The sequence below is a fragment of the Neolamprologus multifasciatus genome, chromosome 9, assembly GCF_963576455.1.
Source record: "Neolamprologus multifasciatus chromosome 9, fNeoMul1.2, whole genome shotgun sequence".
Taxonomy (NCBI): Eukaryota; Metazoa; Chordata; class Actinopteri; order Cichliformes; family Cichlidae; genus Neolamprologus; species Neolamprologus multifasciatus.
This window is the reverse complement of record NC_140447.1, coordinates 17,823,922-17,839,274: the sequence shown is the minus strand read 5'-3', so window position 1 is coordinate 17,839,274 and position 15,353 is coordinate 17,823,922. Positions and strand designations below refer to the sequence as shown.

General features: G+C 40.3%; 1 protein-coding gene across 2 annotated transcripts; it reads right to left on the bottom strand.

The window, feature by feature from the left end:
- Positions 1 to 5,894: 5,894 nt before the first annotated feature.
- On the bottom strand, positions 5,895 to 15,348 carry armc1 (armadillo repeat containing 1). 2 transcript variants are annotated; one of them, XM_085172750.1, is made up of 7 exons: positions 14,991 to 15,348; positions 13,893 to 14,098; positions 13,288 to 13,379; positions 9,379 to 9,571; positions 8,746 to 8,862; positions 8,305 to 8,379; positions 5,895 to 7,726 (listed from the first exon to the last, which is right to left on the bottom strand). In XM_085172750.1, the coding sequence occupies exons 2-7, from the start codon at positions 14,052 to 14,054 to the stop codon at positions 7,535 to 7,537; spliced, it is 831 nt and encodes a 276-aa protein (XP_085028876.1). In that variant the 5' UTR covers positions 14,055 to 14,098; positions 14,991 to 15,348; the 3' UTR covers positions 5,895 to 7,534. The 2 variants fall into 2 exon arrangements, with proteins under 2 accessions (XP_085028876.1, XP_085028874.1); XM_085172748.1 differs by having other exon boundaries at positions 15,067 to 15,346.
- Between the last annotated feature and the right edge of the window lie 5 nt (positions 15,349 to 15,353).

Here is a 15,353-nt window from a genome sequence, read left to right as displayed (position 1 = left end):
TTTGTGTGCTTTTGTTGTCTGCCGGCCGCCTTTATCTTTGTGTAATTCTCCGTCTGATGAAATGTGTTTAAAGAGATGAATTGGGATCGGAGGAGCCGTCCTGACATGATTATGAGGGATTCATCTGCAGCCATCTGCCATCGTTATGAAGGGGGGGCTAGCAGAGAGATAGAGAGAGAGAGAGACATGGAGGGAGGGAGGAGGGAGGGAAGTGCAGACCTTCTGTTCGGCAACCCTGCCACAGACCCACCATTACACAGGCCTCTGGCCTACAGTTTAACATGAAGCCTTGGTTCGTCCCAGTAACGTGAAGGTGAGGGGTTTTTTTTTGTCTAATAAAAGAAGCAGAAGTGGGTCATAAAACTTGTGCACTTGTATTTCTTTTACATGAACAGCACACTGAAAGAATACATGATGTTAAATGCAGAGAGGTGATAACTGCTCAACCCCACGGGCACAGTCAGGTATGCATAAAATCAAACTTTATTATCTTTGTAATACTTCCCAGGTACCAGTGGTATTAGATTCTGTCTTGGAAATGGGACCTACAGACTACATCATATTCACACACCAGTTGGAGGAGAGGGCACAGCAGATGGGTCCATTGCTCATCACAACGTCCACTTGTTCTAAAGGGGAAAGCGGGGGCCTAAGACAGCATGTCTTAAGTTGTGTAATAGGCTTTTAGTGTCACAAATGAAAGTCACACGTTTGCTTTTTTTTATCAGGTTGATTTTTTTTTTCTTTTCTTTCTCTTTGGACTGAGAGATTATCTCAGGGATAAATATGGACTTATAAGCAAACTGTATAACATAAACCAGGACCGCCGGAGAGAGGAGGACAAATTTAGGAATAATAATATCAGAATTCATCACTTTTTCTCGAACGGTGTTCATGACTAATGCGTCAATCTCTGCTGTGTGACAGCAGTTGCCATGGCATTTGGCATGCAGTTTCCCCCCATTGTAAAATCCTCCTCTGTGTTATTTGCCTCTATAATTTTGAGTGGGCTTTTTTAATGCATTGACAGCTGCCTTCTTTTTTATGATTACTTTGCTCCAGTGTGAAAAATCATACAATTCTCCTTCTATTTTAACAAAGCACCTATTTCATTCTTGCCCACTATACGAGCGTGCCATCACTTCATATCACAGGTCAACGTTACGGCGCTTAATTATGTGCCGGCTGCTTGGGGCTTCTAATAACCTGTCATTGAGGGGAATTTGAATGTCACACCATTTTGTTGGGCCCTAATGGCAGCAGGCAGATCCACTGATGAGCCGTTTTGGGACAATTACAGCGGATATTCAAATCACTGGTCTGGCTGTGTGGTGAACTGCAGTACGCACGACCTGACAGGGGTTTGACCAACGTTGTGCGTGCACGTGCACGCGCTCACGCACGCACACACTTGTTGTGGGCTTTCTCGACCCAGCAAAACCACGAGGAAGCTGCTCTCCCTCCTCCACAGAGCTAGTGCTGAAAGAGTTTCACTGTAGCCTGATCGCTTTTATTATCCGACTAATCCAGATATCAGCGATTTCATCAAGCCGGGAAGATATGCATGTCATGAATTATTTTGACACTGGGACCTTTTAATTTTCGCCGGCAATATTTCATCCCACCAATCAGCGCCTGGAGTGGTTGTCGCCGGGCGGACGCGGCGGTGTCAGAGGACGAGACTCCCCCCGGCGGATCCAAATCATCCGGGGAACAATAATGAGCTATGACCACAATTACGAGTTGCCTGTGTGTGCATGCATCTCATCAAGGACTCCATGCAAGCTGCTACAGGAAGGAAAGCACGCAGAGAGGTGCACAATGTAAAAAAAATAAATAAATACATAAAGCACATTTAAAAAAACGCATTATAGGATGGGCTTATACTCAACTAGTTGTTCAATCAGTAATGGAAATAACTTAATCGCTGCTTTGCGATTGTTTTCAGTAGATACTTAAAGTGAAAGAGAAAGGGTTAAAATGCTGGTTTAAACTTCCGCAACACTGCATTTGAGCGAGTGGACACAGAGAACAAGAAAATCTGCAAAAAAATGTTTTAAAAAATGTAATATTTCAATAAATAACGGATATTTTCCCATCATGTAAAAATACAGAAATTTCCTGTCTTTTTACAAGACATTAAATTAAAAATAGTTATTTTAACATTAAATTGACAGAAATTCTTTTGTATTTTAACTGATTTTCTATATTAAACAAAAGATATTTACACGCGTAAAAGCAATGAAATAACCTAACAATAAGGTCAAAAGCTGTTCTAATTGCAATTACCTAGGCTTAAAAGAAAAGTGCTGTTAGTAGTTCGGTATTATTATTTGATTTTGTGTAAAGAATTTTGTACTTTTGCTGGATGATTAATGTAATTACATGATATACCACCCATTTAAGAATGTCAAAATTATGTTGCTAAACTAGTAACTGTGTTTGTAATCACAACTTTTTACTGTTGTTTTTGATTATATCAGCTGTAAATAGGTTTTTGCATCTATTGCAACGCACAAACCTATTTACAGTCTATCCCAACTTAAAAAGTAACTTTTACAGTGTAATACTACAAAAAGTTCTAGCAGCCATTCTACTTTATAGAGATATAAGCTTTAAATGTGTGTGTGTGTGTGTGTGTGTGTGTGTGTGTGTATGTATATATATATATATATGTAGTAAAGATTGAACCATTTTAATGCGCTTCAGTTTTATATTTTCATTGCAGTCTTCCATTTTGCATATGGATGCACACAAACCATAAAAGCAGCTTATGATGCATTTTGCAAAATGTGCCTGCGCATTGCTATCCCACCACTAACATCATATGGTTCTTACATAATAGTTAACCAGTATTATATAACACTGACAGGAGCTATTCCACTTTCAGGACTGTACCCCGTTTGGGCAGCTCTTATTTTTAATATGTAACCTAGGAAATGCAGAAAATGTGCTTGTAACACAAACTCTTTAACTGAAATAAAATTTGTAAAATTTTCTGATAAAGCTGCTCCACAACGCCAGCATGAGCTATAAGAGTCTATTAATTGTTAACACAGCTTTTGCCAAGGGTTGCCAGGTTGCATTATGTAACTATAATGGCTTAGTTGTAAAGTTAGAAACTAATGTGTTGTATTGCAGTCCTCAATTAAGGTTTATAAACAACATTTAAAGTAATAGATGATGTATTCCACATTAATACATATAAAGATACTTTTTTAAAAGATCATCAGTACTCTAAACAAGTAAAAACACCCCCATCAAATATATTTTTTATATATGTGTTGTCCTCACACTCTAACAAAAGCTACATCCAGTTTAAACTCACACAGCATTACATTCCTGCAGCGCACAGGGCCTCAGGTCTTAGTGTGATATGTGGACTGTGTAACTTAATACTCTGTGTCTTTACCCAGCTCCCTGAAGAGCGGGTATTATGTGAGCAAATTGGATGCTCAAACAGTCAGTCCGTGACCTTCCCTCATCCTGGATGTTGACCCCCGTATAAAGAGAGACATTACATCTCGTTACACAACAACACGGCTCAGGCGCTTCGCTCCAGATAAAGAAAAATGTCTCAATTAAATCTTCACTGGGGCCCCCTGCCGAAGAGTTATCGCTGCCCCGGTAGCGCTGATCGCTACACTCACACATCCTCAAAAGTTATTTGACATAAATTGCCAGAGTCACATCATTTCCTGCCACACTCTGAGCAGGATTTACAGCTGATCCCATTGACTGGGAGCTGAACCTCCAATAAAATTCCTCAAGAGCCCGTGGGGCCATGAGATGCACCTATCTACCCTTCATCAGACCCCTCTTCCTGCTTGCAGATTAACCATGCAAATACACACAGGTGGGAGGGTGATACCGACAAAACATTTATGCACATTTATGCAACTGGGCTGATAGGAGGGAAGGAGTGCGCACAAGACAGGCTGATTGGGTTTTATCTGATGGGGGAGATTAGAAAGGAGGGAATTGGAAGAAGAAGAGAAAAAAACCTAAAGGAGAGTGAATTATCTAAAGCTTTAATTGGAAAATGAGAGGTGAGTGCCGCCCATTTTCTCTGGAGGATATCAAAGCATATCTCCTTATATTAAAGAGAAAAAATCTAAGAGTGGTAAGGTCATTGTTAGACAAGCATATCAGTTCTTCGGAAAAAAAAAGTAAAGCTGAAAATGGCTTATCATTAGCGCTAAGGGCACTGAAGAGAAAGGTGTGCACTTAACTACAAAAAACAACCTTATGGCTGCATTAGTTACGTTAGCCTCGCAGATATTAGACCGAGGTGAATAAAACGCATTAATGGCTGCGGTCTCTTAATGGTCATGATGATTCTTGCTCAAGTTCAAACCTACCAGATGGAAAGGGAGTTTCAGCATGGGCTTTCAATAATCATCTTAGGTCATCTAATTACAAACAACGTTTTCATCAGGTGATGAGATTTATACTCGGGACCACTCACTTTCTTGTTTGTCGTCTTCCCCAGGCTGCTGTCTCTCTCTAGTGGTGATGCGTGAGAAACAGGGACTTGTAGGCCTTTCATAACAAAAGTCTACCATCCTGTGAACTGCTGTCTGCATAAAATACAAGAGATTCGCCTTTGAAATAATCAGGGTAACGTGCTAAACTGTTGCCTCTATTAAAATAGTGAGAATGTGCAAGCTTTTAATGTGCTCAGAAAAAAGCCCCAACTCACATTTGTACAAATGTCTCAATTTTAATATCCTCATAATGGGGAAGAAACAACAGCTAGTTAAGTAGTCAGCGAAGGCAGGAAGGTTATTTGTCCATAAACAAGTCTGACCTCCTTTAAAATCAGCCACATTAAGTATTTGTTTCTCTTTTTTTGGCTAATTTTTATTGATGTGTTTTAAAATATATTGATTTGCTTTCTATTCTGTTTGTTTGCCTGTCAAAGATCATACCTGAATAACAAAGTTAAATAATACTGAATTTACAAGCTGTGTTAATACTGGTTTTTATCATTTCATTTCACATTTCTTTCATTTTCAGGATATTTTCCAATAAAAAACAAAGCATTAGTATAAATTATAGCCTCAGAAGACTAAAGTTTTCTGTCAACATTAACATAAAAATGTTATTTTAGGTCACTGTTCATCCAGAGGATACAGCAGATAAGTGAAGGCCTTCTCTACAGCTTGGCACAGCATTTCATTGGAGGCTCAGCAGTAGCCACATCAGCAGCAGCAGTGGCTTCGGGGCCTCCAGCTGGGGTTGGCTGCTGCCTCTGCCTGCCTACCAGCACTGAGGCTTTGTGGGGGGGGGGGGGGGTAGAGTTGTGGGCAGGCCACAGGATTGCCCTGGGGCACGTCGCTCATGCACCAGTAAAGAAAACTGAAATTCTGTGCTAGGAATGCTTGCTGCCCTCAGCGATTTGATTTGACAAAGTGAGGTCTGGAGCGCTGGTGTGAGCACTGCACATGGCAAGAAGAGGAGTGCAAATGATAGGTCAACGAAATCTGTTAAAAAATAAATAAATAAAAACGCAGCAGACAAAATTTGATTTGTACCTTTATCATTATTTGCATTAACAGTGTGTGGAATTCTACATTTTTAAGATCTGCATACATTATACTACATCTGCTGACAGTGGATGTCTGTACACATGAAGTTACATGTCTGAGGACTCAGTGGTTCTCTGTCAACCGTACAGCTGTGGCAACTATAAAATTAAAAAGAATTTACACTTCGATCAACACATACGGACAATTCTGAACATTGTTCAAGTATTTCTTCCCAGTATGAGCCCAGACAGAAAACGTTAGAACGAAACTGCACATGGAGGTTTGTGAAAATGGACACGTTAATGATGCGACTTTAATACTGCTCACAAGTCTTGTTTTTTAGCTCACACCTTCTTGTTCAAAAATGTTGATTTTTAGGCTGTTGTTGAACTACATTAAACACATAAGTGATTATTGCTTTTCCAGAGGGTTTATGGTTTATCAGTTGAGGTTATTCAGTTCGAATCCTTGCCGTTCATCTCTTTGCCACCTACGCTCCATCAAAAGAATAAAAGACAGGATGCTCGAATACATCAAAATATCAAAACAGAGTGATTTAGTTGTAAGGGTTACTTTCTCTTTTAAAACTCACTAAGAGGATTAGTGTTAACCGTCTGAACCTCATAATCCAACTTAAAACCATTATTACTAAAACTCAAAAAAATCCTTCACATGTATCGGATTTTAGGGAATCAGCCGCCATTTACAACACATACATAACCATACCTTTCTTACACTACTGCTCCTATGCCAGCATTACTAAATCCTCTATATGGATGTGTGGGTTGTTGCGTGTTTTGGTTGAGCATGCACCAGCATGATCTCTGCTTTAAGGACACTGCTGGCTAAACTGAAAACTAACCTTATCATCAGGAGCCGCTACAATACTGTAAAAAATGTCAGTGGAAGTACAGGTAACACTGGAAGCATTTGACAAACACACAGCTAATGGGTTTGTCTTCACCATGCTGATACACGGTTCCACTAAAACTACAGATGATCATAATGCTGATGACAGGAAGCTGAAAGCAAACGTAGCCTAAAGTCGACAAAACACTGCAGGCTCGCGGTTGAACACTCCTTATTAGAAGACCAGAAAAGTCCTGGTTTCAGACACAAACAAAGACATCTAGGGCTTGTTCGTTAATCAGCCAACAGGCCGGTTAGTTGTTCCTCCAGAGTGCAATGCAGTCTAATACATCTGAGTCAATGTGTCCTCTTGCTGGTGTCTATTTACTATTTCTACTGAAGTGATGTCCCTTAGTGGGCAGAAAGCCGGGGGAGGGGGCAGCTGCTGCCAGCAAACAACAAACATTAAACATGCTCGGAGCTCTCAAATAGTTTGAATGAGTGATGAATAAATAATAATTACAGTGAAATGTCAAAGAAGGCACACACAATAACCAAGGAGGTCAGCATCAGGCAAATTGGCACAAAGGTGTAAAAACATGCTTTAAAAACAAAAGAAAAAGGGAGGGAGAGGCAGAAATTACATTATTAGGAAATTTACAGGATAAAAATATGAAAAATATGTGTTAATGGGGCTATGATTGGAATTAGACATCAGGGGAAAAAAATCATGCACAAAAAAGAGATCACTCTATTTTCAAGATACACAAAAATCGCCTCAAACAATTAAATAAACCTGCTGCAACCCAGTCGACGCAGCGAGACACATTCCCAGAAAGCTATTTGGTTTCATTCAGTCCTCTGGCTATGTCTTTTAGTTACATATGCAGCTAGTATATAGTTGTGCACATACAGCCAGTAGTGGGATGTGTAGCTCGTAATAGATGTACGCAAATTATTGCAGGCTTCACCTGTCAGTCCAGCTCTTGCTGCACACGTGTGGCTGGGCTCTATGTGCTTTGGAGCTGGGAGTCTAGACTAGTGTAGGGCTGTGAGGCAGGCTGAAGCCTGGAAGGAGGCTGAGAGATGCTAAGTCTGCAGCTGGATGGTACCGTTGACAAAATAGGGAACAAAGAGCAGATCACGCGAAGCTGTCACCAGTAGAAAGAGCGTGACAGGAAGTTGGCAGCCGTACTGAGCCAGCCCATGCCGTCAGTGATAGATCCTACACGCGTGACAGCTTTGTCCTGCTCCTGGGAGGGACTCTCGTCCTCGGGCAGGTAGTCTGGGATGTCTGTGTTTTCCTCGACCACCACCGCTGAATCCTCCTGGAATGGCACCATCAGCTGCACACAGTCAGGGGTGGGAATCAAAAGTGAATAAAGTGCTTTTTTAAGCAAATACATAAGATTAGGTGGGTTAGCATAAAGCTCAACTGTTTGGCAACAGAGCCTAAAACCACAGTTTAGGATCAAATACAGCAGTGAGACAGGTCTGACCCCTGCTGGCTGCACGGTAAACTGCTACTTTCTTGTAATTACTAAAGCAATAATCACTCAAAAATATTTATAGGGTAATAGCTTATTTTTTATAGAGTTGGTAAAATTATGCTCTTTGAATGTGGGCCACTGCAGAATGGGGACTATTTGCTGTAAAAGGTGCAACAAGGACTAGTCATGTCTTTGGCAAAAAGCAAACTAGCCTACAGGCTGAGGCAGAGATGTGACTAGCTAATCATGTCAGTGTGAATAAGTCTCAGCCACAGGCAGGGGGATAGACTCCCTGTACACAGATACACACAACATACAGCGAGCACACTGACCTATCAGCTGGGGGCTTCAAGGGGGAAATCAGTTTTATATAAAGGAGTTTAATGTAAACAGTGCAAGTCTAACATTGCTTTGATTCCCACTGTCCTCTTTACCTCTCCTCCATCCTCTGTCTTCACCACCTGCTGAGCCATCAGTACTTTGGTGGAGTTAATGGCCGTTCCTAACGCCTAGGAGAAGAAAATGCATTTCATTTCAAAAACAGTATACCAATGTGATGATACTACCTGGGCCAGCTATCCTGTGCACTAGTGCATCTGGTACCAGTATCAACATGAAATATTTGCCATTCAACAAATGTGATTACTTATATGTGACTTGTTAAGATACGTTCTGATTTAATATGCTAGGAATGACAACTATTTTATATTTAAAATACCAATTTTAAAAACAACGTCCAAGACTGTTAATGATAAAGCACGAATCATCCATAGATTAATACATGCTTTCCAAATGAAACTGGTATTAGCCTTAAAGTCAAAATATGTGTCCCTGAACTCTAAAAGAGATTTTCTATGTCCGGACAGACATTTTACCTCAGCTTTAAGGTCAGAGCGGATCCTGACAACACATCTCTTAACAGCCATCTGGAAGGTAAAACTAATGACTCCTCGAATCTTCAGCAAGGCCTCCTCACACAGGCTCCTTCGAGTCTGAAAGCAGGAAGTGACACAGTGACCATTAGAAGCAGAAAGAAGAAGAAATTCTGTCTTAGATATACATTTATAAGCTTGAAAATGTGATTTTGTTCAATTTTAACTGAATATTTTAATGATAAAATAATAACTGCTATTTAAAACTCACTTTTAGGAAATAAATTATAGATTTTTAGTTTTCTAGCGTAAACAGCGTTGTGTTTCTGCTAAGGAGACAGAGAAGCAGCCCACCAGAGGCCGTCTGTCTGCTGTAATGTAATCTGGCTAGGTGAAAGCTTCCTGGGAGCAGCATTCAGGTTCAGGCTCAATGTCCTGCTGTCAGAGGCTGACATTTACAACCTGACCCCTCTGCCCTCTTATCATGTGCCATATAGACACCCTTATGATGTTTGGCAAACACTGTGATTATGACAGCAGCAAACATGAGACTCTTGTGCACTGTGGACATTTGGTATGTGTCTGGTCCTGACAGAAGCCTGACGATACGCTGTGTTAAGACTTCAATGGACTTACAGAATCGTCCAGTCCATCGATGTGCAGCACGACAGTTTTGGCCCTCTTGTTGTTGGAGCCCAGGAAGAAATGGGCTTTGCGCCGGCAGGAGGCAGCAGCTGCCTCTGCCTTCTCAGCCTCTTCTTTACCAGCTGACTGCAAAATCTCATAGATCTCTGAGGCCAGCAGTTTGGTCTCCCCAGGTGAGGTGCTCCTTCGGTGACAAAAAGTACATGTACAGATGAGTTACTAGCCCACCTGTGAAGTTTTTGTCAAAAAATTCCCAAGTGCATTTTAATAGTGCAAAAGGGATTTCCAACATACAGTTTCCAACTATATTAATTTTAGAAAGCATAAATTATTTCTATTTGCACACAATGAAAAAAAAATTCTTTAAATTACCAGGTTCATTATTATTACCTACCTAAAAAACTGAGCTTTGTTTTGTTTTAGCCATAGCACTCAAGACTCAAAGCGTATAAATTCAAGGTAAATCTAGCCAGTCAGAATTGAGAAAAGAATTGTTGACGCTCAAAAGCAGGGGACAGACACGTTGAGTGAGAAGCGTCTAACAACCCCAGAACAACTGTCAAGACATTAGTAAATGACTTCACCAAGTTAGGAATTTTAGTCTTAAAGGAGACAATCACTAGAAACCTGCACAGCAATGGACTGCGAGGTTGTAGACCAACAAAAACGCCAATACTGCAAAATAGAGACCTAACTTACTAAGGATAACCAGGAAAAAGATTATATATATTGGAAGCACATACGTTACTCAGAAGAGATGAAACTGAAGCTCTTGGCTAAAGAGATCCTGCTCATGTTTGAAGAAGGGAGAGGCATGCAACCCAAAGAACAACATCCCCACAGTGAAATGCTGTGGTAGAAGTATGCTGTGGGGATGCTTCATTGTGACTGGAGCTGTGAATCTCATCAAGATGGAAGGAATTATGAGGAAAGAAGGATATGGGAAGGTTTTAACAGAAAACCTCAAGCAGTCAGCAGCAAAATGGCTCAGTGCCGTCGCTTCCGACACAACAAGAACCCAAAGCATACGTCGCCCCTGGTAAAGACCCGGGGGCGACGGGAAGAAGACCCCCGTCCGGAAGACGGAAGACCAAACTGAATGTTGTTGACTGACCTGCAAACAGTTTTGACTTGAATACCGCTGAAAATCTGTGGAGTGAACTAAAGACCAAAGTCAGTGCAAGGAGACCATCAAAGAACTGTGAAATGTTGTGGATGTCCAAGCAAGTGGTCAGCGTCACCCTACAGAGCAGAGCTGAAACTAGCTGATAAGTCTCTGGATGTCTTTTTAAGTACATCTGTATTGAAAATAAAGGTGCAAAAGATGAAGTAATTCTGATGCAAAGAATAAATCAGCTAATTTAGGCTTGTGAAAATGACAATTAATGTGAATGAAGGTAGAAACGGTATTGCCAAAGCCTGCATGACTCTGTAGGAAGTGTGAACTGACTCATAAAACTGAAATTAATTAGAGCTGCAACAGACAGAAATCTAGAGAATTAAACATTTGAAAGTAAGTAGCCCCTTGCAGGTATCCAAATTCGGTATGAAAGCCTAGGGCTGTTCGATAAAACGATATATATCGGATGACGATATAAAACGTCTATCGTTTCATTTTTTGCTATCGTTTGTTTCGTGGTGTCCCAAAATAAACTATTTACGGCAATATTTTTTCATCGTTTTGATGGTCACTGTAGTGACTATATTAATTTCTTAAGTTCTCTCTTTGTCTTATTTTTAATATAACCACACTACCGACAAACAAGCGCCTGTTTTTATGTGTTTAAAACACATAAATGTGTGTTATGTGTTGTGTGTTAGCAACAATGACGGTAAAACCCTGGCGTGTCCGCTTATTTATTTCCCACATAAACCTTTCACAATAAACCTCAGGATCCTGTTGAGAATTTTCAAAATAAACTGAATCATGTGAATGAGTATGCAGAATATTTACGGATGAGAAGCAAAAAAGAGCCGTCAGGTGCTAAAAAATAAACTTTAGACTCAGACGTTAGAACAGGCTTTTCCCCGCAGCACGCCGTGTAATAAATACTCACAAAGAAAACAGTGGCTGTTACAACTTATGTCTAAAAATGTATAGTTTCATGCATCGGTTAAAACACTCGACTCCAGCTACACGACGCCCAGTTTGAAACACTTCACGCAAGTTGAGCTGCCCGAGATTCACAGAATTTTCAGAAAATGTAAAATTTTTGTGAATTATATCGTTATCGGGACAATAGATGTCTTATATCGGGATATGAGATTTTGGTCATATCGCACAGCCCTATGAAAGCCTCTAACAAGCAAAGTATACATGGTGGGTTTCATGCACTGCTTAATAATCATCACATCAAGATCTATGTGTAGCTGAAGTCTTTCATTACATGTTTGATGTTTTTAAAAGTCTGAGTCTAAAGTCCACTTATAACAGGTCAGATAGAATATGCTGAAGTCACTAGTTGTTATTATTATTATATTATTATTTTGGTAATTGCCAAAACTATGTTATGCAGGTTTTAATTCTAAGCTTTGTAAGCATCCCCATTGTTCTGATTCTGGAAATTAACAGGCACCAACATTCACAGGAAGCCTTTAACGGTAATTCATCTTGCATCGCTCTATTCCAAAATTGTTTGTGCAGCTATTTAGTGCAAACTAAAGACAATTTTGCCTATAAAGACACGACAACTAAAACACAAGTTAATTACGCCTATTCTGCACTGCCGTCAGATTTGCTACTGTCCCTTTTGCAAAAATCTCACAGCAAAGCACAATATTTCACGGGCAGCAGCTTTTCGCAAGAAATTCATGTGAGGTCAGGAGCCATTGTTGTGCCAGAATTGATATTTTATGAGGGATCCTGGGTTCCTCCTGCAGGCTATACTGCTTCATGTGTCACCAAGTCATCACTCCTACCATATTAACCGCATATGACATTAGCTGTCTGGCACTGCCACCCTCTGGGAGCCTGACGGTCCACAGAGCTGTGCCACACATTCCTAACGCAGCTCTGCAGAAGCCTTCCAGCAAACAAAATACTCTTATGAGTTAATTCATTAAATATACTTAATACTTAATAATAATCACTGAAGAAGATGAGGCTACCTGAGAGCTTAATGACTTAAGGGTTTAAAAATCACATTCACACCCGTTTTGTACAACAATGCTAGACACTTCCCTTTAGCCATGTGTTCCCACTCTGTCCAGCTACTAACGACCTCCACTCAAAGTCAGCATGACTGGGCTGTAAGCTCAGAAACTTGCTGCTGTTCCTGCAGGGCTACTGTTCATGCCAACACCTACGAGCTGGAGTGACTGGCTTACTTTACGGTTAGCATGAGCTATTGCCACAGGTGCTTCTAGACACTCAATCAGATAAAAGCAGTTGTCTCCCTTAAAAATGACACGTGCATGATCATGTTTTTAAAAGCAGATCTCATTTTATGCAATGTTCTTCTAAAGCTTTTAAAGGACAGTCAACACAAAAATATAAATTACCATGTCTGCAAGATATTTTTACTTACTGCACAACAAAACAAGTGCTAATGTACGCCTACATCAATTAGCACATGCACAAAGAGAACTTTCAGAGACGACAAAATGGATTTAAATCTGTAACGTGCAAAACTGCATTTTAAGCCTTTGTCACCCTATTCTAGTTCAACTTTCATCACACATTCATCCTGACATGGCAAACAGAAGGACATCAGCCTGCCTGGAAAATTCTGCAGCGTGGCAAACACTGTCCATGCACAACAATAAATTTAAAAAAAACATGTTAAAGGTTTCATGTAAAGAACATGCACTGTGAGCATGTGTGTCCGTGCTCTGTGTGTGTGTTTGCATGTGTGTGTGTGTTTGCATGTGTGTGTGTGTGTGATGGGAACATGGACTTGCTTCTGCATGACATTCTGCAAACTCAGCATCATGCCCAGTTCGCCCTTCATCTTCTCTCTGTTGGCTCGACATTCTGCCAGGTAGCGCACGGCCTGCAAGGACAAGGGCAGCTGTTATCTATTTGGCCATAAAAGCTGAAAGACGCTTTGTGATATTAAAAGAAAGAAAAAGAAAAAAGGCACGACTTTAAAAAGGGCATGCATGTGCAAACATTAAATGTTACATAACCGATATAAATACAAATGTACTGCCTTTGTGTTTACCGGGTAACCGAAAAAAGTAGTTATATAAAGCCACTTCAAATGTGTGCACACAATGTGAACAAATGGCTATAGAGGAAGTCGTAAAGGGTGGCTATGTAAAGCATAGTGTTTACACCACATCAAACAGCAGATGTCCCTATTTTGCAGTGTTTCCAAATATGGACCTTTTTTCTTTTTTTCTTTGAAATTGCGCCATGTGCAAGCTTGTGACTGAATGTTACACACAGGTGGAAAACATGCCCTTTAAACTGTCACTGAAACCTGTTCTGACACTGCAGGACAGCAGGGGAGGTTTTCCCTTACAAACCAAGTGTTTTGTGTTTTATGTGACCACATACTTACCAATAGTGCAGAGTAGACAACCTGTGGATTTGGATGGTCCAAAAAGAGGATAAGACCTGGCAGACAGCCTTGGTCTTCTACTATGGCTCTTCGGTTCAAGGGGTCTGCGGCAAGATCCCGCAACTGGTTCACCACAGTCAGTGCATCCATCTCTGCACTCATGGTGCTTCTTGTCTCGATGCCACACACATTAAAACAGTCTCTTCCTAAAATAAAACGATAGAATATTTTAGAAAGATTATGTTGAACAACTCAGAGAAGCAGCTAATTTGAGTTTTTAAAAGACCTTTTCTAAATGAAATCTAATTTTCACATCTTTTACAATTTGGTAACACAAAGATATTCGGTTTGGGATCATTTAAAGCCAAGCAGTGAATGTTGTTGACAGTGTGGCCTTGCACTAGACTAACTCTCTGAATAATTTCTTGCTCATTAACTAGGGATGGACCTAAGGACCTTAGATCATGTGATTCTTCTGTTGTTCCACAGAGAACAACAAAAAACATTTGGTGATGCTCTTTCCAGACTTACAGCTAAAAACATCTATATTACACAGGTAAACGAACAATCTATTAATTTGGACCTATAATATAATTTTATATATGTAATCACTTTAATTTTTATTAGCTTTATTGAATGTATTCATTTTGCTAGTCATATTTTGTTGATCTCTTCGTTCACTTTTTTGTTTTAAAGTGTATAAAAGTCTATACAGCTTTATCTTCTTGTATCCAAGTCACTTGTAAATATTTATAACTTGATGTCTTTAGAAAACAAAGTTGGGTTGATTGTAAATCTTACAACGTTTAAGCTAACTTGCTGCAAACCTATGTTAATGGTACAATTTCTAATAATGTTAAGCGTTGGCGGCAAGTTCTAACTACTAAACACTATATCAGCAATAACATGTGTAAAACGTACAGTGCAATCTGAGAAGTGGATTATAACTACACAGCTACACATGTATGATAGTTGTCATACTATCTGAAGATCGAGTAGCGTTGTATGAGGCACTTGAACCAGTACTTTAATTTGCGTTAACCCAAATACAGATGCTCCTTTCAGTGAAAAGACACTTTCTACGACCCCTAACCTCACCTCAAATCACGCCCTGTGAGACGGTCCGGGCTATGCTAGCTAGGCTAGCAGGCATTACTTGACAATTGGAGCATACCTTCCTGTCAGTTTTCGTGGAAACCAAGAGACAATTCCCCGTGACTTCGGCTACGACGGATTCAAAGACTGCGCAACAACAAAAACCTACGTTACAAACAGCTAACCCCAAAAACAAGAGAAACGAAATTATTTCAGTAACGCCAGGCCTGCGCCTCTATCTCCCCTTTGCCTGTTTAGCTAGCAGCTGTGCACTGCACTGTGTTTGTGTTTTGTGGCGAGCAAATGGGGTACAGCTGTTTCTTCATAAAGGACATCCCATTTTTCCACCAGGATCCTAACAGTTTA